Source organism: Manacus candei, unplaced genomic scaffold (assembly GCF_025592945.1).
Source record: "Manacus candei isolate 608988 ecotype Guabito, Panama unplaced genomic scaffold, ASM2559294v1 h1tg000002l, whole genome shotgun sequence".
NCBI lineage: Eukaryota > Metazoa > Chordata > Aves > Passeriformes > Pipridae > Manacus > Manacus candei.
The window spans coordinates 14,664,935-14,683,533 of NW_026138050.1; the positions used below are offsets into that span (position 1 = coordinate 14,664,935).

Sequence of the window (18,599 nt, forward strand, 5' to 3'; positions counted from 1 at the left end):
CGGCTGTGCCGCAGCGCCGGGGTGACCTTGTGCGGGGGGGTGGCGGGTGTCCCCCCGCGGGTCCCCCCCGGGGCGGGGCTCGGTGCCCCCCAGTGCCCCCCGCGGAGGCGGGGAGGGGCCGCCGCCGCCCCCGCCCCCGCCCAGCGCCGCCCGCAGCCGGGGCCGGGCCGCTCGGTGCGGGGCGGCCATAAATCACGGCGGGCAGAGCCCCCGCCCCGCCGCCGCCCCCGGGACCGGGCAGGGGGGGCCCAGCCCCGCCGCCGCCACCCCCGCCCCCAGCCCCTGCGGATGTGGCGGAGCGGCTCGGCCGCCCCGCACCGGCCCCGGCACCGGCCCCGGGGGGCCCCGCTCCGCCGAGCCCCGCACCCCGCCCCGCTCCCCGCCTGGCTCTGAGCCCCCACCGCAGGTACGATCGCGCTCCGGGCGCCGCGGAGGGGAGGAGGATGATGAGGATGCTGCCACCGCCGGGGGAGGGGGAACCCTCCGGGGAGCCCCTTCCTCGCCACCCCGTGGGGTGTGGGGGGTCCCTTGGCACCTGCAGCCCCCCCGCCCTGGGAGCGGGTCGGGAGGGGACGTGGCCCCGCTGCACCCCCGGGGAGCTGAGGAGAGGGGACCCGCTGCTGCCCGGTGGGTGCCGGGGGGGGTGGCCGTAACCCGCTGTCCCCCCGCACCCCGGGAGGGTGTCCTGACCTTGGCCGTGGGGCGGGGGCTGCGGCGGGGACGTGTTGGGTGCCTCTGCCCGGCTGCGGCCACTCCCGGGGACACACCAGTGTCCCCACGGTGTGGGGAGGGCGAAGGGTTGGTATTGGGTGGGGGGCACAGGGCGGCCCCATCGCGGTCCCACCCTGACGGTGCCACCGCCGAGCAGCCACCCGTCACCCCCGTCCTCTTCGCGGGGTACACCTGGTCCCAGTCATGGAAGGTGACAGTCCCCATCACGGGGGGTGACGGCCTCGTGGGGCTGAGTTGTGGGGTGGCCAAGCCCAGGCTGTGCCGTTGAGGGGGGTTTTGGGAACTAGGTTGGGGTGACCCCCTCCCTGAGGTGCCAGCAGCAGGGACCAGAAATTGTCCCCGGTGTCCCTGGGCACTGCTGCAGGGACTCGTTCCCTGCCCAGCATGGAGAAACCCTGCTGCTAGTGGCCACCTCCTCTTCTCCATGCCTTTGTCACCCTGCTGTTACCACCTCCACCCCCCAGCCAGGGTCCCCGGGTCCCCCCATCCCCGCGCTGCTGCCGCACCCAGGGTGCTGATTTGCTGGGCACTGGGGACCACCCTGCTCCTGTCCCCGCGTGCTCCAGCTGTGTCCCCAGGCAGGGGTAGCAGGGTCCTTGCTGCTGGTGGCACTGCTGTGGGGCTGCTCCCCGGAGGGTGGGTGGTGTCAGCCCCTTGCCAGGATCCCCACGACCTCCACATGCCTGGGAAGGGGGGACCATGGCACTGGCCTCGGCTTGGGGACTGCGACTCCAACCGTGGCCACTCCTGGGGAAAGCTTTGGGGGCTGCCATCAGCCCAGATGGCAGGGGGGGACGGGTGCTGGGGACCACAGTGACAAGCTGGAGCCACCAGCAGGATGTGACCTCCCCCAGCCCCGGCGGGCACCGGCGGGCTCCAGTGAGGAGTGGCAGTGCCAGCACCATCCGCAGTGGGACAAGGAGGGATGGCGGGTCCCACGGTGGCAGCCGTGGGGACAATGACCCACATCCTGCCAACCCACCCACGCTGCCCCGGCACGGGGGGCTTCGGGAGCTGCCTCTCGTCGCGGCGGTGCCAGTCTGCCGCTGCCAAGTGCCACGGCGGCGGGGACCGAGCCTTGCCTGCAGCGCTGGCGCCGTTCCCACTCCCCGAGCCCCAGGGTCACCGTCCCCTGGCCGCGGCACTGGCATCCCTCGCCGCCGCCATCCCGAGCCCACTGCGCTGCGGGAGCCTCTGCCCCGCGGCCCTTCTGTGCTATTCCTGGCGGGTTTGGGGCTGGGGGGGACACACGACACCCCGGCGATGCCAGCAGCCTGGAGACCTGGCACCCCGCCGGCTGCACCAGGGTCACCCCGGGTCCCCCAGCCGTGCCGGCGGCCGGGCAGTGTGGGGGGCCCAGGGGACCCCAGCCCGGCCAGCAGAGATGGGGGGACTCCCCCCACGCCTGGGCTCTATCCCAACGGCCCCCACCCGGACTGGGAAGCCCCTGGGCCCAGCGCCGCGCCGGACTGGTTTGAACTGGTGTGGCGGGGGGGAAGCTGGGAACTGGGCTGGGGCTGGGCTGGCAGCGCCTGGCGCGGGCAGGAGAGGCCGTGGGGGGAGAGCAGGCAGGAGCGGCCAGGGGCCGCGCGCGGGGGCCGCAGGTGCCGGGGCGTCCGGCCAAGCCACCCTAGGGCTCGTCCCCGTCCCCATCCCGGCGAGGCCCCCGCGGCGCCCCGTTTCCCGAGGCCGCGTGGTTTGGCAGCTGCCTGCCCGCCCGCCCGCGGCCGCGCTGGGAGCCCTGGCGTCAGCGGCTGGAGGCCCCTTTCCCACCCGTCCCGCCCGGGGATGGCCGCCGTCCCCACCCAGCACCGCCCGCGCCGGGACCCCCCAAACTCCCAGCCCGGAGGACGTGGGGACGCGGCCGCCACGGTGGGACCAGCCCTGATGTCTTGCCTGGCCCCACTGTGGGACCCCCACGCTGGAGGGCTGCCAGCGCCCTGTCCCACTCCCTCGGCTGGGGGTTCCACTGTGACACCCCAGCTGTGGTGCAGCCCCCCCGCCATCTGTCCGTCTGTCCTCGAGCTGTGCCACCAGGCTGTGGGGCACATGGGAAGCCGCTGTAGCCTGAAAACCGTGGGGGGGCTCAGGGTGGGGACACCCCATGGGCAGGTCCCGCAGTGGGGCTCAGGCTGAAGACCCCCCAGAGTGCAGGGACCCCCACTATGGGGCGGGCCCCGTGGCCGGAGGGGCTCAGGAGGGTGTCCCTGCCCCAGGGGACGGGTCAGCCCCCACAGCGGTGGGAGGAGGCGGATGCTTAGGCAGGGACCCCCCACTGGAGAGGAGGGACCCCGCTATGGGGCCGGGGGGTGGGGGCTCAGTGATGCGATGCTGTGGGGCAGCTCCTCCCTCCGTGGGAGCCTGGGACAGGAACCCCCCCCTGGGGCCGGCCCCTCAGCCAGCACGGGGGTGCAGGCAAGGGGTCCCCCGCCCCGCCGCCCAGGCCCCATGCCCCCCGCGGCTCCTCCGCATTCCTCAGCGTCTGAGCCGGGCTGGACCCCCGCCAGCGCGGGGGGCCCCTCCGGCGGGGCAGGGCGGGGGACGGGCCCCCCGGGGCGGGGTGGGGATGGAGGGGGGGCCCCCCGCTGCCACGTGTGCTGGGTGCGCCGTGCCCCCCGACACGGCCCCTCGGCCGCCCCCACCCTGCCCTGGGCGATGCGGGTGGCCGCGGGGGCACAGCCGGGGGACCGCAGGGGCTCTGGCTGGGCGCTCACTGCTGCACCGAGCTGCCCGGTTCTCAGCTGCCTGCCAGATGTGTGGCGGCCGAGCCACGAGGGTGGCATTGTGTTGTGCCATTCCATGCCGCTCCATGCCACGCCGTGCGGCCGGCAGCCCCTGCCCGGCCCCGGCAGCAGCGGCGTTGGCCAGCGGGGAAGGGGCCCCGACGGGGGAGGAAGCTCTGCCGCCTCCGGGGCTGGGGCCAGCGGGCTCGGCTGCCCGGGTCACCGCCGGGCTGGTGGCCGCCACCGCCCTCCTCTGCCTCTGGGAAAGGCCTCGCTGGGGCATGCCCGCGGGGACGGACGGATGGATGGATGGACGGACGGGCCGGGGGGGCAGAATGGGGACACCGCGGCTCCCGCGCCGCGGGTGCTCGGGGGATTTGGCAATCCCCGGCAGGGTTTGGTCATGGGCCAAGGGGCTGTGCCGGCGACTCGAAGAGGACATGCTGGGGACACCGAGGGGCCGGGGGGGGGCCCAGTGCCATGCGCTGCCCTTTGCCCGCTGCGGGAGGGGGCCGCTGCAGGGTGGCTGGAAGGGACGGCGCAGTCTCTGTGCCAGCACCGTGGCCTCCGGACCGGGGCAGAGCTGGGCATCGCCATGGGGCCGGGCTGGGGCGATGCTCCGGGTGGCACTGGTGCCCCCCACCCCTACGGTGACCCCCGGCTGTCCCCCGCAGTGTCCACCCCGGCACCATGCATTCCCTGGAGGAGCCCCTGGACCTCAAGCTGAGCATCTCCAAGCTGCGAGCTGCCCGGGAGAAGCGCGGTCCCTCCGGGCCCCGACCCCGCGCTCCCCAGCGCCCGGACACCCCGCCGGTCGGGGATGGCCGAGGGGGCGGCCGAGGGGGTCGCCGTGCTGTGCCAGCCTCGCCGTCCCCCGGGCTCCTGGCACACTCCAGGCTGGTGGAGCCGCGGGATGGGCGCTTCCCGGCTGCCGTGCCGGTGGTGGACCTCAGCCTCTCGCCCCGCTCCGGGGGGGAGTCTCCGGCTGGCAGTGCTTCGCTGTCCCCTGAGCGCCAGGGCAGCGGGGACCTGCCCGGCCCCCTCACCCCCCACGTAAGTACGGCCGTGACCCCCCGCGAGGTGTCCCCAGCCATGGGGACTGTGCCCAGACGGCGTTCCCAGCCTCGGCAGCGTGCCCAGTGCTGCCGGTGTACACACACCCTGGGGTCAATGTCCTGTCTGCCCTCCCCCCTTGCCCCCTGACTCCAGTGGCATCCCCGGGGTGCCTCCTGGAAGCTCTCTCAGGGGGTATCTGTGAGGTTTTGGGGTCCCTGGGGTGGGGGATTGGGAGGCTTAGGGGGGGTTCTGGGGAGCATGAGGGGATCTCTGGGGGGGCTGTGGGGGATCTTTCAGCATCTCTGGGAGGCTTTGGGGTCTCAGGGGGTTTGGGGGGATCTCTGGGGATCTCTCTGTAGGGTTCTGGGGTCTCCTGGAGTCTCTATCCAGCTTGGCCCCATCCCCTACTGACTCCTCATCCGGGCTCTGCTCCAGGATTTCCAGTCCCTGCGCTACATCGACGGCCTCCCCAGCTCCTTCCAGTTCTTCCTGCCACTGGGGGCTGGGGGGGCCCTGCATCTGCCCCCCACTGCCTTCCTGCCCCCCAGCAAGGAGAAACGCCTCGCCCCTGAGCTGCCCCTGCCCAAGCAGCTCATCTGCCGCTGGTCCAAGGTCAGCAGGAAGGGATGGGGGGGACCATGGAGGGTTGTGGGGCTGGTGGGGTGTGTGGAAGCTTTGAGGTGGGGCTGGAAGGCCATGGCAGAGCTCTGTGGGACTGGGGGTGAGGTTGGGGGCTGGAGGGCCGTGCAGGGACAATGTAGGACTGGAGGGGGAGTCATGGGTAACTGGAGGCTGTGCAGGGTGATACAAGGCTGGGGTGGTCATGCAAAGGGCCATTTCCATCTCCCCAAATGCTGGTCCTGCTGTGCATGTGCGGGTGGGAGCTGGGGTGGGATGGGGAGCAGGGGCTGGCCCTGCTGGGGGTCCTGGCCACCCCCGGTGCCCACCCCACCAGGCCTCTTCACCCCCAGCCTTCTGCCCACAGTGTAACCAGTTCTTTGACCTCCTGCAAGACCTTGTGGACCATGTCAATGACTTCCATGTCAAACCCGAGAAGGATGCAGGGTACTGCTGCCACTGGGAGGGCTGTGCCCGCCATGGCAGGGGCTTCAATGCCAGGTGGGCATGGGCAGCTCTGGGAGATCTCTGGGTCCCTGGGGGGGTGCTGTGGGAGGCAGGAACCCAGCACTGGGCCTGTGCAGGGGGAGTGTCCATCACTCCTTCCCTCCACTCATCCCTCCCTCCCTCCCCTCATCCCTCCCTTCCTCCCCTCATCCCTCCCTTCCTCTGGTGCAGGGTGTGAGGTCCTGGCAGGCTGGATGACCGTGCTGGCCTGGATGTCCCTGTTCCCACACCCCATAGCCAGGGTACGAGGACAAGGACATGCCCTGGAAGTCAGGGCTGACCCCCTCCCTGACATTCCCTTACTGATACTTCCACAGGCAGACAGTGATAGATCAAGGGGAAATGGTTTTAAACTAAAAGAGGAGAGATTTAGATTAGATCTTGAAGAAATCCTTCCCTGTGGGGGTGGGGAGGCCCTGGCACAGGTTGCCCAGAGAAGCTGTGGCTGCCCCATCCCTGGGAGTGTTCAAGGCCGGGTTGGACGGGCCTTGGAGCAACCTGGGCTAGTGGAAGGTGTCCCTGCCCACGGCAGGTGTGTTGGGATGAGATGAGCTTTAAGCTCCCTTTCAGCTCAAACCATTCCATGATTCTGTGATTCCCCTGATCCCGGCAGGTACAAGATGCTGATCCACATCCGGACACACACCAATGAGAAGCCACACCGCTGCCCCACCTGCAACAAGAGCTTCTCCCGCCTGGAGAACCTGAAAATCCACAACCGCTCGCACACAGGTCAGTGCAGCCCCCGCACCGCGCTCACCGGGGGAGCAGCGGGGCCCAGGGGGGCACAGGGGACCCAGCAGGGCTGGTGCCCCCCGGCAGACCCGGTGCTGTCCCGCAGGTGAGAAGCCCTACATCTGCCCCTACGAAGGCTGCAACAAGCGTTACTCCAACTCCAGCGACCGCTTCAAGCACACCCGCACCCACTACGTGGAGAAGCCCTACTCCTGCAAGATGCCGGGCTGCCACAAGCGCTACACTGACCCCAGCTCCCTCCGCAAGCACATCAAAGCCCACGGGCATTTTGTGTCCCCCGAGCACCCAGAGATGCTCAAGGTCCATCCGCCTCCCAAAACGCCCCTGGGCTCGCCAGAGGTGCCCTACGTTAACGGGGCGCAGCTCGTCATCCCCAACCCCGCCGCCCTCTTCGCTCCCCCAGGGCTGCCGGCGCTGCCCATCCCTTTGGCACCGGCACCTCTCGACCTCAGCGCCCTGGGCTGCGGGGCTGCGGGTACCCTGCCCGCCCTGCCCGGCCCCGTCCTGCCCCTCAATGGCGGTCCTCTGAACTTGGCCAAGAGCCCGCTGCTGCCCTCGCCCTTCGCGGCGGGGCTGGGGCTGCCTGTCATGTCGCTGCTGGCCGGCGGGGCCAAGGCCGAGGGGGAGAAGGGCAGCGGGGCTGAGGGGCGGCCTCCCAAGGCAGGCAAGGGGCCGGACACGCGGAAGGAGAGGGGCGAAAGGACGGAGCCGGGGCGGCCGCGGGTGCTCCCCGAGAGCCTGGCACTGCTGCCGGGGGCTGTGCTCGACCTCTCAGCCGGTGTCAGCTCAGGGGGCAGCCCCGAGGCGCTGCCCCCTGGCTGGGTGCTCATCCCCCCCGGCTCCCTGCTGCTCAAACCCGCTGCAGTCAACTGAGGGGCTCGACGATGCCCAGGGCCAGCCGCCGGCCCTGTGGGCAGATCCCGCTCCCTGGGGACGGAGGGGCATCGCCTCCTCCTCCCCCCTGCAGCCCCGGCGGGGCCTCGCTCGTGCTTTTAACTGTCACGAAAGAAGAACGGACTCTTCTGAGAAAAGCAATAATCCCTCGGCGGCCAGAGCCGGCTGCAACCCTGCGCTGGGGGCAGCTGGGGGCACAAGGGGAACCCCCTGCCCTCTCGGGCCTGGACAGCCGGATACGCCGCTATTTATTTCTTGACCAGCCCCTTGCTCTGACAGGGCCCTGCTTGGGCTCTCCTGCTTCTGCTGACACGGCGTCTCCCTGCCCGAAGCCTTGGCGCTGCCGTGGGGGGCCGCAGCCCCCCGGCCTCCGCTGCACAGACAGTGGGGTGACAGCTCGGGCACCGCCCGCTCCCGCCGCCCCGAGCTGTGCCCGGCTGTGCCATCCCACCCCGCACGGCCGGCATGGCCACGGGCAGTGCCACAGCCATGGCCCCTCGTGCCGGGCCCAGCTGGCTGGGCACACGCCGGCCTGGCGCCCGCCCACACCCTCCCGCCGCCTCCCCGGCCCTCCCGTGACAAGGCACACGGCCGCGTGTGCCGCTCGCCGCGCCGGCTCCGCGCCGGGCACAGGCCCCTCTAGCTACGTTCATACCTAACCACGCACCGTGAGCGCATGCGGGCGGCGCGGGCACGGCTCTGGGCACCGCCGGCACCGGCTGGCGGGGCACCCGCTCCTTGGGATGCACCGGTGGGATGCTCCCAGGTGAGCCCCCAGCCACGGGGCAGCGGTGGGGCGGGCAGCGTGCCCAGCCTCAGCGTGGGCACAGCTCAAAGCCTCTCCTGGGGGTCATATGTACGTCCCACTGCTTGGCAGGACCCCCACCCACGTCCCGCTCCGAACCGTGGGGGTCTCCCCAGTGCTGCCCCTCCATGCTGAGGAGCCCCAGCCACGCGTGCCCCGCAGGGAGCCGGTCTCCCTGCTCTCACCGGCGGCCGCCCGGCACTGCCCCAGCCCAGCATGGCCGCGGGCCATCGACCAGGCCACCCCGGCCGGTGTAACGTCTCCTCGCTCCTCGTCGGTTTGTTGTTGCACATTCCAGGACATCAGTATTTTAACGGTCTCGAAGTGCCTTTCTATCGTAGTTTCTGGGTTGTTTTTATTTTCCTCCTGTTGGGCTCCATCGCTGTTAGCGTAGCGTGTAAGGACTGCACAAGTACGAGATAAGCTAACGACTGTAACACTATATTCGTCCAGGGGAGAGGAAGTTTATTAAGAAAACAATAAAGTTGAAGTAAGTTCCTGTTTCAATGCCGCGGCTGTGGTGACAGCAGTGAGGAGCCCATGCTGGGGGCAGAGGAGTGCTGGAGAGGGTGGGTGTGACCTGGGGGGGGGAACAGCTGACTGTGACTGACCCCTGGCTGTGTCCCCACACTCCTGCTCAGGGAGCCTTGGCACCAGTGAAGCCCTGCAGCAGAATGAGCTGCAGGTGGGGACAGCCACAGCGTGTGTTCCCCCCTCAACCCAGCAGTCATCCACGGTGGGAGAAGGGTAATGGCACAGCACCCCTGGGGTATGGAGCCAGAGGTATCCGTGTACTCAGTCCAAGAGCATCCAACCCCGCCCAAAAATAGCTCCCAGAGCCTCCTCCAGTGCCATTTGAGCCCTGGCAGCCCTTGATGCCCCGAGGACACCCCTTCTTCCCCAGCTGCCTCCCTCCTCCTTGTCCCCAGGGCAGGGGCTGATCCCTCGGGGGCAGCAGTGGGCAAGTCCCTGCTCCCTCCCCAGGCACGGAGCAGCCAGGCCAGGTGCTGGAGGACACGGTGTTTATTGGCCACCTATAAGTTACGGGTGAGAGGGACGCGGGGTCCAGGGGTGGCAGGAGTCACGTCTCAGCTTTCCGCTCCTTCTCCTTGTCGCCCTTGGCCTGGATGCGGAGCTCCTCGTCCAGCCGCTCCTTGGCTCTCACCACCTGTGGACATGGGGTGACACACAGGGATGGGGTGACACCTCCCCTCACTGCCTCACCCACAGGGGTGCTCGGGCTCTGCCTGTCCCGAATCCCAGGCAGGGGAAGGTGCCCACAGAGGTGCAGCCCCCGCTGCTCCCTCGCTCACCTTGGACTGCAGGTAGAAGGAGCCTCCCACAGACTTGTCGTTCACCTTGAACAAGTGGTCGTAGTTCTGCCGAGAGAAGCTCCGGCTCAGATTAATCTCCACCTTCCCCATTCCCAAGCCCTGGGGGCCTCCCACTCCCTGCAGCATTGCTGGAGGTGACAGGTGTGATCCTGGGGACATGTCTGCTCTGCCTGGCTCCACTGTGAGTTCCCACATTCCCGGTCGGGCACCTCCGGGGATCCCACGTCCCCTTTCCTGAGCAGCCCCACTGGGCAGATGCAGAGGCCAAGCCCCGAGGGTTGCTCCAGCTGGGGCAAGGAATCCTCCAGCTGGGATTAACTGGGCCCAGGACAGCACTGGGGAACAGCTGTCACCCCCATGCCAGGCAGCACCCTCAAGGCAGACAGGGCCCTCCCTCCCTCTCTCCCCGACTCTGAGGGGCCCTCTACCTTCTGGATCTCCTCAGGGTTGAGGCTGGAGACGTTGAGGATCTGTTGAGCTTCCTGGAGGCTGATGCCAATGATCCTGGAGGCAGCAGCAGACTGGGGCCTCTCGGAGCGTCCTCGTGCATCGGCTGCTGCCCGGCTCGCTGCCGGAGACACCCAGGCCATGAGACCCCCACACTGATCCCTGCGACCCCCAGGCCTTGGGGGGGGTCAGGCAGCAAAGCCCTCAGGCTCTGAGGTGCTCAGAGCCCAGTGTCCCCCTCTGCCCCCCTCCAGTCACCCCTGGATGTGATCCAAGTGCTGGGGATGTGTCAGGGGCTGGGGGAGCACTGTTTGCTGCAGGCAGGGCAGGGGTGGGGCTCTCCTGTCCCAGGGATTATCCTGTTGTGCCCTTTGGGGTGCTGGGATCTCTGGGAGCCTGGCAGCGGTGCCAGAGCCAAGCTGGAGCCTGGGAAGGCTGCTGGGAGCCTGGGTTGAGATGAACACCATCAGGCGAGCACTGGGAGGCAGGTGAGGACTGTCACCCTGTGACAGCCTGGCAGGTGTCCTCTGCGGGCAGAGTGTGGGCACGGGGAGCACTGGGGCTCCTGGGGAAGGGTGGGGGTGCAGAGCAGAGCCGGGGCAGGGCAGTGTGGGCACACAGAGCACTCGGAGCAGTATACCAGCTCCTACCTGCGAACTCCTGGCGCAGCGCCCGCATGAAGGCCCGTCCCACCACCTGGGCCCCCACCAGGATGATCTGTGCCAGGTACTTGGCCTGCGGGGACACCCTGCTGTCACAGCCACCACGGAGCCCCATCCCCACACAGGTCCTTCACCCTGTCACCTCTCCCTGTCTCCTGGGGCTTTTCCCTACCCATCCCTGGCCCTGTCCCCCCTTCCCCGTCCCTGTCCCCCCTTTCCTGGCCCTGTGACCCCCTCCCTAGGCCCTGTCACCTCTCCATTGGCCCTGTCCCCCTTCCCGTGTTCCCCTTTCCTCTGCCCTGTCCGCCCCGTCTCCCCCTCCCCAGGCCCTGTCACTCCTCCCGTGTCCTGTCCCCCCTCTCCTGTCCCTGCTCCCCCTCCCCAGGCCCTGTCACTCCTCCCGTGTCCTGTCCCTCTCCCCCTGTCCTGTCCCCCATCCCATGGTCCTGTCCGCTCTCCCCTGTCCCTGCCCCCCCAGATCCAGCTCCCTCGCACACCCGCGGGCCCGGTGCCCGTCCCCGGACCCTGCCCAGCCCCAACCCCGCCGTCCCCCCGCCCTGTCCCCTCTCACCATGTCCCCACCGCCTCTTCCGCCCCCGGCGGTCACGTGGCCGGGGGCGAAGGTCACGACGGGCACCGAGACGGCGGCGGCGCGGGGCGGAGCGTCCCCTCGGCGGGTTCAGCGCCCCCTGGCGGCCGCGCCGCGCGGGAGGTCCGGGCAGTGGCAGGCGGGTGGGGCGCGACTTCCCTTCGCCCCGGTCCCCGTGTCCCTCCCGATGCCGGTCCCTGTGAACTCCCGCTCCTTGTGTCACCCCGGTGCAGGTCCTTCTGGTCCCCCCGGTGCCGCACCCTGTGTCCCCTCGGTCCCTGTGCCCCCCGGCGCCGGTCTCCGTGTCCCCCCCGTACCCGTGTCCTACCGGTGCCTGTCCCTGTGTCCCCCGCACTCCCAGTGTCCCCCCGGGGCCAGTTCCTCTGTCCCCCAACCCCCAGTCCTTGTGTCCTCCCGGCCACGGTGTCCCCCCGCTGTCGGTCCCTGTCCCTCACCCCGTCCCTGTGTCCCCCCAGGCTCCACTCCCTGTGTCCCCTCCAGGGCCGGTCCCTGTGTCCCCCCAGTCCCGGTGTCCTCCCTTGTGCCGGTCCCGGTGCCCCCCCGGTCCCCGTGTCCCCACTGTCCGGTGCCCCCCCGGTCCCCGTGTCCCCCTCCGCCCCGGTGTCTCCCCCCGGTGTCCCGGGATCACGGCAGGACGCGGTGCTGGTGCAGCGGCTTTAATAGCGGGTCCTGCCCGCGGCAGGCCCTGCACATCCTGCTCCTCCTCCTTCTCCTCCTCCTCTCTCTCCTCTCGGTTCCCCCGCCGGCCCTGCGGGTGCGGGGTTTGCCTGGTGGTCCTTGGGGTGCCGGGTCCAGCCTAGTCCTGCGGGACACTCGGTGTGGGTGAGGGGCATGGCAGGGTCTGATGGGACCCGACGGGGGTCGTGTCTCCCCTCCCAAGTCCCTGCACTTACCCACTCGTCCTCATCCACCCCCTCGAAGGAGTCCTGGGGCAGCGGGTCATCTCGGTTGCCCAGCCGGGCCACCATGGCACTCAGGAGCTGTGGGAAGGCCGGGCAGAGCCGTGGGGTGAGGGACATCGCCCCCAGCCCCACTGCAGGGCGGTCGCCCCTCCCCAGCACCCACCTCCTCCTTCTTCTGCTCGTCCGACTTCTCCTCCAGGTACACGGATGCAGGGACGAACTTCCGAGCCGGAGCCTCTTTCGGGGCCTCGCTCACTGGGAGAGCGGCATAACCGTGGGGCAGGAGGGCTTCGCCCCGTGGCTGACACCCCCCCACACCATCCCCGTGGGCTGGGGGTCCTGCCCTGCCCCTCACCCACCTGGCACCATGCCGGCCGGGCACAGGCTGGCGCGGCGCTGCTGCCCGTCCTGCCCCGCCAGCCACGCACCGGCACCCAGGGCCGGCTCCCACCAGACGCGGGTCGGAGGGAAGAGGTCGTCCTGGAAATACTCCTTCTGTGGGGGCAAGTGATGTTGAGGGGGGTCCCTTGCCTCTGTCCCCATCCCAGAACACAGCCAGCCTCCCCCTTACCCCCCACCTACCTTGACACGTGGCACGTGGAAAGCCACGGGCTCCAGGGTGCTCTGCCCCAGGCGCAGCGCACGGGCGAACTCCACCTCCCGCACCTCACACGTCGTTTTGGGCAGGAAGACAAAGCCCTGGTGGGGTGGGGGCGTGAGTGGGGTCTGGCAGCGCAAGCAAGGGGTCAGGGACAGGCAGCACTGCCCCTCTTTACCTTGTGGGGTTCGTTGGAGGTGAAGCTGTTGCACTCAAGGAAATAGGGGGGCTCAGGAGTCACCTCATAGAGAAAGACTCTGGTGTCACCCTGGGGATGGAGTGAGACGGGCTGTCAAGGTGCATGGAGGGTCCCTCTGCACTTTTGGGGTGCTGTAGACTGGTAGCCCCCCAGTTTTTTGGAGGGCAAGCCCTCACCTTGCCGGTGAGGAAGACAACACTGGTATCCTCATCGTAGAAGGGCAGGAGGGTGGAGGGGGCCACATCGAGCCCAAGGACGGACAAGGGTCCCTCAGGCAGAGCCTGTGCCCGGTACAGGAGGATCCTCCTCTCACTGCGGCTGTGGGGAGGTGTCAATGAGGGGGAGCATGGTGTCCCTTGGTGTCCCTGCCCTGCCACGTGTCCCCCTCTTTACCTATCAAAGCCGGACACCAGGAGGTAGTCGCCACCGCAAACCCAAACCAGGCGTGCTCCGCGTCCCCCCTCAGGACCTGGACCCTCCTGTGTGGGGAGAAGGTCACTCTGCCCGCTCAGAGAGAGCTGGGGGTGCGGGCAGGTGCCCTCGGGGGCGTTCCTGCCTGCAGCCCCAGCTCTCCAGCCCACCCTCAGTGCCGTGATTGTACCTGTTGAGGCCGAGGGCTGCACCGTGGCTCGTAGAGCCGTATCCGTCCGTCTTTGCTCACTGTCGCCAGCTTCTTCCCATCTGGGCTCCAAGCCATGCTGAAGATCTGGGTAGACAGATGTTGTATCCCCTCAATATCCCAAAGTCACCCCTCAGGTGTCCCCAGGTTTGTCATTCCTTACCTGATCTGTGTGTCCCTGCAGGCACAAGACTTCCTGCTCGGCGCTCAGATCCCAGATCCGCACGGTCATGTCGTAGGAGGAGGAAACCAGGAGATCGGATGCCACGGGGTGGAAGCGGATGGAGTAAATCTTCTCCGTGTGACCTGGGAAGATTGAGCAGTGCGTGGTCGTCCCCAGCTGTGGACACCACTGGGCTGGCTTGTCCCCAGTGTAGGGTGCTCGCTGTGTCCCCTCACCTTGGAGAATGGCTTCAGGCTCCTGCAGTGTCTCCTGCAGCCCTCCCTCAGGGATCCGCCACAGCCGGATCTTGGCGTCTTCACCGGCTGGGGACCAAAAAGGATGGGCAGTGGTTAATGTGGTGATCAGCATGCCTGGAGCCAGGGGACTACCCCGGCACGCTCCGGTGGGGCTGGCACACGTACCCACAGCGAGGCGCCGCGGGTCGAAGGGGTCCCAGGAGAGGTCGGCCACTGCCACGCTGTTCTGGATGGTGGGCACGGCTGTGTCGGGGAGGCGGCCGGGCTTGGAAAGCTGCGGGAAAGAGACAGAGGTCACGGGCATGGCACTCACGGCGCCGTGCCGGCCTCCAGCCGCTCCGGGGTACCTCGAGCACGGCAATCTGGCCGCCGGCGGTGAGCAGGGGCAGGGCGACGCGCTGGTGGTTGGCACAGAAGCCGTCGCACTCGCCCGGCGTGGTGAGGCTGAGCCCCCGCAGGTTGGTGAGGTGGGAGTCGCGGTGCAGCACCCGGCCCTGCGCGTGCCGGAAGCGGGAGCTGGGCCCTGGAGCAGGTGAGGGATAGGTGAGTGCCCTGAATCCCTCCTCAGTGAGGGACCCCGAGCTCACCCTGCTGCCTGCTCACCCAAAATGCTCTGCAGGGACTTCTGGCTGGGGCTGCTGGCGAAGCCGCTGGAGGGGCCGGTGCTGGCTGAGAGCGAGGTGGCTGCACTGCCTGGCGAGGCCAGCGAGGATGGCGAGGAGTAGCCACTGGCCTCCTACAGGAGAGACAGCGGGTGGGCAGGTGGTGCTGGTAGCCCGGCCTTTCCCTGCTGTATAAAGGCGACAGGGACCCCCACCCCCTCAGCATCCAAAGCACATTCCCAGCACCCCATGCTCACGCTCCGGTCGGTGTCGGTGTGGCTGATGTCGGTGTCGGTGTGGCCAGTGTCGGTGTGGCCGATGTTGGTGTTGGTGTGGCTGGCATTGGTGTGGTGGGTGAAGGCGATGACAGGGGAGGTGAAGGTCTCCGTGGATCTCCGTGCGGGGTGCAGGCTCACCCTCCCCACCTGCACCAGGCACAGTGGTGGGCATGGGGCAGTGGCAATGCCACCAGCAAGGACACACCCCTGGGTGACACTGACCTGCTGGTTGTTGCCTGCCCACCAGGCTTGGGCATTGGTGGCTGGCAGGGTCCCAGTGCAGTCAGGGAACAGATCCTCATGGAAGTCTTGGACAGACTGTGGGAGAAGGGAGGGGGCAAGGTGGGTGTTCCTGAAGTCCCACAGCCTCCATCCTCCTGCAGCTGGGGCAGTCCTGGACACCCCCAGACACCTCTAGCACCCAGACTCCACTACCCAGCACCCAAATTTCATCCACTTTAAGCACCCAGCACCTATTGCACAACAGCACCCAGCAGGTGGCACCCAGCTATCAGCATCCACTCTCCAGCACCCCAATTCTACATGCAGCACCCGGCTTCCCAAATCCAGCATGCAGCAAACTCACACTCTGTGACCCACTGCCAGCTCCCAGGTTTGACCTCCTCTCCTGCTCTCCCCAGGCTGGGGATTGGCGTCCCAGTGCACCTGGGTGCCTTTTGTCACCTGGTGCTGGCGAGGTGTCACCCATGAGACGAAACCAGGCATCCACGATGCAGTGCCACCAGCAGCCCCCCCTCACCTTGCGTGGCACCACGTAGCTGACAGGGACGAGGGCGGTGTCGGTGAGCTGCAGGACACGGAGCACCTCGCAGGCCATGACGTCCAGGGCCCGGCGTGGCACGGCCGCCAGGCCCCGCGTGCTGCCCTCTGTCCGGCACTGGGTCACTGTGGGGAGGGGGGATGGACATGAGGTGGGCAGTGCAGGCAGGGGTGAGCCCCCCAGGGCTGCTGCAACCCCGGTGTGGGGTGGGACCTGCTTACCCTGGGTGAGCGCTGGCTGCGTGGGGGTCACCTCAAAGCAGTACAGGAGGTTTTCTCCCTGGAAGAGAGGTGGAGTGGACAGGGAATGAGTGAGGCTGCAGGAAGCACCCCACCGCACCCACATGCACCTTCCTGTACCCCCCTGCACCCACATGCACCTTGCTGCAATCCCTGCACCCCACTGCACCTTCCTACAACTGCATGCACCTCCATATGCTCCCCCTGCACCCTTCTGTGCCCTCCTGTAACCGCTGCACCCACATGCACCTTGCTGCATCTCCTGCACCCCTCTGCAGCCTCCTGCACCCCCCTGCAACTCCTGCATGCTTCTACACCCCACTGCACCCACTACACCTCACTACACTCCCCTGCATCCTCCTGTACCCCCCTGCACCCCGCTGCTGTGGGACCTCACCTTCCCTGCCAACACCAGCAGCCCCGTGTCGGCGTCATACAGTGGGATGGTCACCCTGCAAGGGAAAGGGATGCTGAGCTGGGGGTGCTGAGCTGAGGGCACCCCTCAGTGCAGCACCCCGAAGGCTGTGGTGCTGGATCCTCTTTCCCTGGCTGGTGCGCACCCAAACCTGCGCTGGGGCAGTGCAGGGCAGGATCAGATCCTGTCAGGGGTTGGAGGGCAGTGGTGGTGCTGGGGGGTGCCCTCAGGGTGCTGGGCTGGTCCCCAGCTTACAGCTGGACCCGCACTGTCCCACCCTGGGGTGACACACTGGCAGCAGGATGGCACTGCCAGCTGCTCCCAGCCCCGGATGCTCAGTGCCTGCTGCAAAGCCGTGCCCAGCTGTGGGGCATCCTGCTCCCAGCCCTGCTCCCAGCACCCGGATATTGCACCCAGCCTCACTTAGGAAAGCCACTGGCACCTGCAGGGGAGCCCCAGGGCCGGCCGGGCCGGCTTGGCCAGTTTTGGGTGGGCGCGTGGCACACCCTGGCACCTGCGGTGTTGACCAGCCCCGGGAGTGCCCTGAGGCTGGGCTGTGCCCGCTGGAGCGTGTCCCTGCTCCCTGTCCTGCACCCTGTCCCAGCCCGCAGCTCGGGGCTGCTGCACGGCTGGGGGGGACCACGGCTGGGGGGATGCCCGTGACTGAGGGTCTGGTGGTCAGGACATGCTCTGTGGCCAGAGGGGACCATGGCTTGGGGGGTGCTTGGTGGCAAAAGGGGACCAGCGGGGTCTGTGACAAGGAATATTCAGTGGCCTGAGGGGACAGTGGTGACAAAAGCACGGAGTCACCTCTGTGCCTTCCCGCGTCAGAGGCTGAGGAGGGAGAGCCGCAGGCAGAGACTGAAGGGACAATCTATTACCTTCGTTTGACATTTCTGTGGCTGTGCCAAGGGCAGAGAGGTGTTCCATGCCATCCCATGCCATGAAGGATAGGTGTGGCTGGCATGGCACTGTCCTGCCCCAGGGCTGTTGACACAACCCAGGCAAACACTGATGGGATGCCCATGGCAGGCACCGGGGTCCCCTGCCCTGCTGCCACCACTGTCTGCAGCACTGCCACCACCACAGGGGCACGGCGTTGGGACAAGGGCACCCTGGGTGCCTGGTTGTCCCAGCCCAGCCTGTGCCATCCTCACCATGTCTTGTCCTGGAGCACTGGGCAGAGCTTTGCTGCCACCAGGGCACAGGGACAGCCCTGTGAGGGCCACCCACTGCCTCCCATCCCCCAGAAGACAGTGGCAGGGGCTCTGTGGATGCCAGGGGCATGGAGGGACCAGGATCCCAGGGCACTGGGTCCCATGGGTGCCAGGGACCCTGATTACCCTGGCCACACTGGATATGGGGGTGCCAAGGACACTCAGCCCTTGGTGTTACCAGTGGTGCCAGGGGTCCCGTGGGTGCTGGGGATATGAGGGAGATGCCTTCGCCTGCACCTACCCCCTATACCTGTGTGTCTACACACCAGGGGTGCTGGGGGTCCCTGGGACCCCAGTCCCAGGGATGCTGGAGGTCCTGGGGCTGGGGACGTGGAAGGTTTGCAGGGTCTGGGAGCTGCCAGAATCCTGGGTATTCTCTTGGTCCTGGGTATTCTCGTGACTCTGGAGGTCCAGGAGATCTCATCGAGTCCCTATGGATCCTGGGGGTTCCTGTGACTCTGGGGAGCCCTGGGGTCCCTATGACTCTGGGAAGCCCTGAAGTCCTGTGACTCCGGGAGCTCCTGGGATCCCGAGGTCCCTGTGAGTCTGGAAGGTCCTGGGGGTCCCAGAAATTCCTGTGACTTTGGGGAGTCCTGTGATCCCAGAGGTCCCATGGAGTGCCCAGGGGTCCCTGTGACTCTGGAGCTGCAGATGTCCTGGGTGTCCCAGGGGTCACTGTGACTCCGAGATCCCAGAGATCCGGGGGGTCCCTGTGACTCGGGGGTCCCGGGGGTCCCGGGGGTCGCTGTGACTCTGCGATCCCAGAGATCCGGGGGGTCCCTGTGACTCGGGATTCCCGGGGGTCCCGGGGGTCGCTGTGACTCTGCGATCCCAGAGATCCGGGGGGTCCCTGTGACTCGGGGGTCCCGGGGGTCGCTGTGACTCTGCGATCCCAGAGATCCGGGGGGTCCCTGTGACTCGGGGGTCCCGGGGGTCCCGGGGGTCGCTGTGACTCTGCGATCCCAGAGATCCGGGGGGTCCCTGTGACTCGGGGGTCCCGGGGGTCCCGGGGGTCCCCGCGGTCCCGCCCCAGCCGGGCCCCAGGTGCGCGGGGGGGCGGGGCCTCCGTGCCCGCTGTGCCCCGCCCCCCGCCGTTCTCTCAGCCAATGGGCGACCGGCGGGAGGGCAGGCCTCACCATCGCGCTTTAAAAGCCGCCCCGCCGCCCCCCCCCCCCCCCACCCCTC

At 68.4% G+C, this 18,599-nt stretch overlaps 2 protein-coding genes across 5 annotated transcripts in view; one reads left to right on the top strand and one right to left on the bottom strand.

Annotated features, from left to right (window-relative positions):
- The first annotated feature begins 288 nt into the window (after positions 1-288).
- Positions 289-8,598, top strand: GLIS2 (GLIS family zinc finger 2). The gene is made up of 6 exons (XM_051781247.1): positions 289-406; positions 4,130-4,508; positions 4,947-5,123; positions 5,497-5,630; positions 6,250-6,368; positions 6,478-8,598. Exons 2-6 carry the CDS (start codon positions 4,146-4,148, stop codon positions 7,263-7,265), a joined length of 1,581 nt encoding a protein of 526 aa, XP_051637207.1. The 5' UTR covers positions 289-406; positions 4,130-4,145; the 3' UTR covers positions 7,266-8,598.
- Positions 8,599-9,099: 501 nt separating this feature from the next.
- The window catches only part of LOC127467867 (mitochondrial import inner membrane translocase subunit TIM16-like), a 38,492-nt gene continuing 28,992 nt past the window's right edge, over positions 9,100-18,599 (bottom strand). For 2 of the 4 annotated variants that reach the window (XM_051780345.1, XM_051780354.1), the window contains 19 exons: positions 16,180-16,234; positions 15,765-15,822; positions 15,523-15,668; positions 14,985-15,080; positions 14,742-14,909; positions 14,486-14,618; positions 14,230-14,405; positions 14,048-14,156; positions 13,862-13,948; positions 13,626-13,768; positions 13,445-13,549; positions 13,237-13,322; positions 13,020-13,161; positions 12,823-12,912; positions 12,629-12,745; positions 12,406-12,541; positions 12,210-12,301; positions 12,038-12,124; positions 11,743-11,946 (listed from right to left, as the gene is read on the bottom strand). In XM_051780345.1, the coding sequence (XP_051636305.1) occupies positions 11,941-11,946; positions 12,038-12,124; positions 12,210-12,301; positions 12,406-12,541; positions 12,629-12,745; positions 12,823-12,912; positions 13,020-13,161; positions 13,237-13,322; positions 13,445-13,549; positions 13,626-13,768; positions 13,862-13,948; positions 14,048-14,156; positions 14,230-14,405; positions 14,486-14,618; positions 14,742-14,909; positions 14,985-15,080; positions 15,523-15,668; positions 15,765-15,822; positions 16,180-16,234 (2,032 nt within the window). In that variant the 3' untranslated portion in view covers positions 11,743-11,940. Of the gene's footprint in view, positions 9,260-9,404; positions 9,471-9,853; positions 9,994-10,522; positions 10,608-11,105; positions 11,257-11,742; positions 11,947-12,037; positions 12,125-12,209; positions 12,302-12,405; positions 12,542-12,628; positions 12,746-12,822; positions 12,913-13,019; positions 13,162-13,236; positions 13,323-13,444; positions 13,550-13,625; positions 13,769-13,861; positions 13,949-14,047; positions 14,157-14,229; positions 14,406-14,485; positions 14,619-14,741; positions 14,910-14,984; positions 15,081-15,522; positions 15,669-15,764; positions 15,823-16,179; positions 16,235-18,599 lie in introns of those variants that run through there. The other 2 variants (XM_051780374.1, XM_051780364.1) reach the window with 2 other exon arrangements.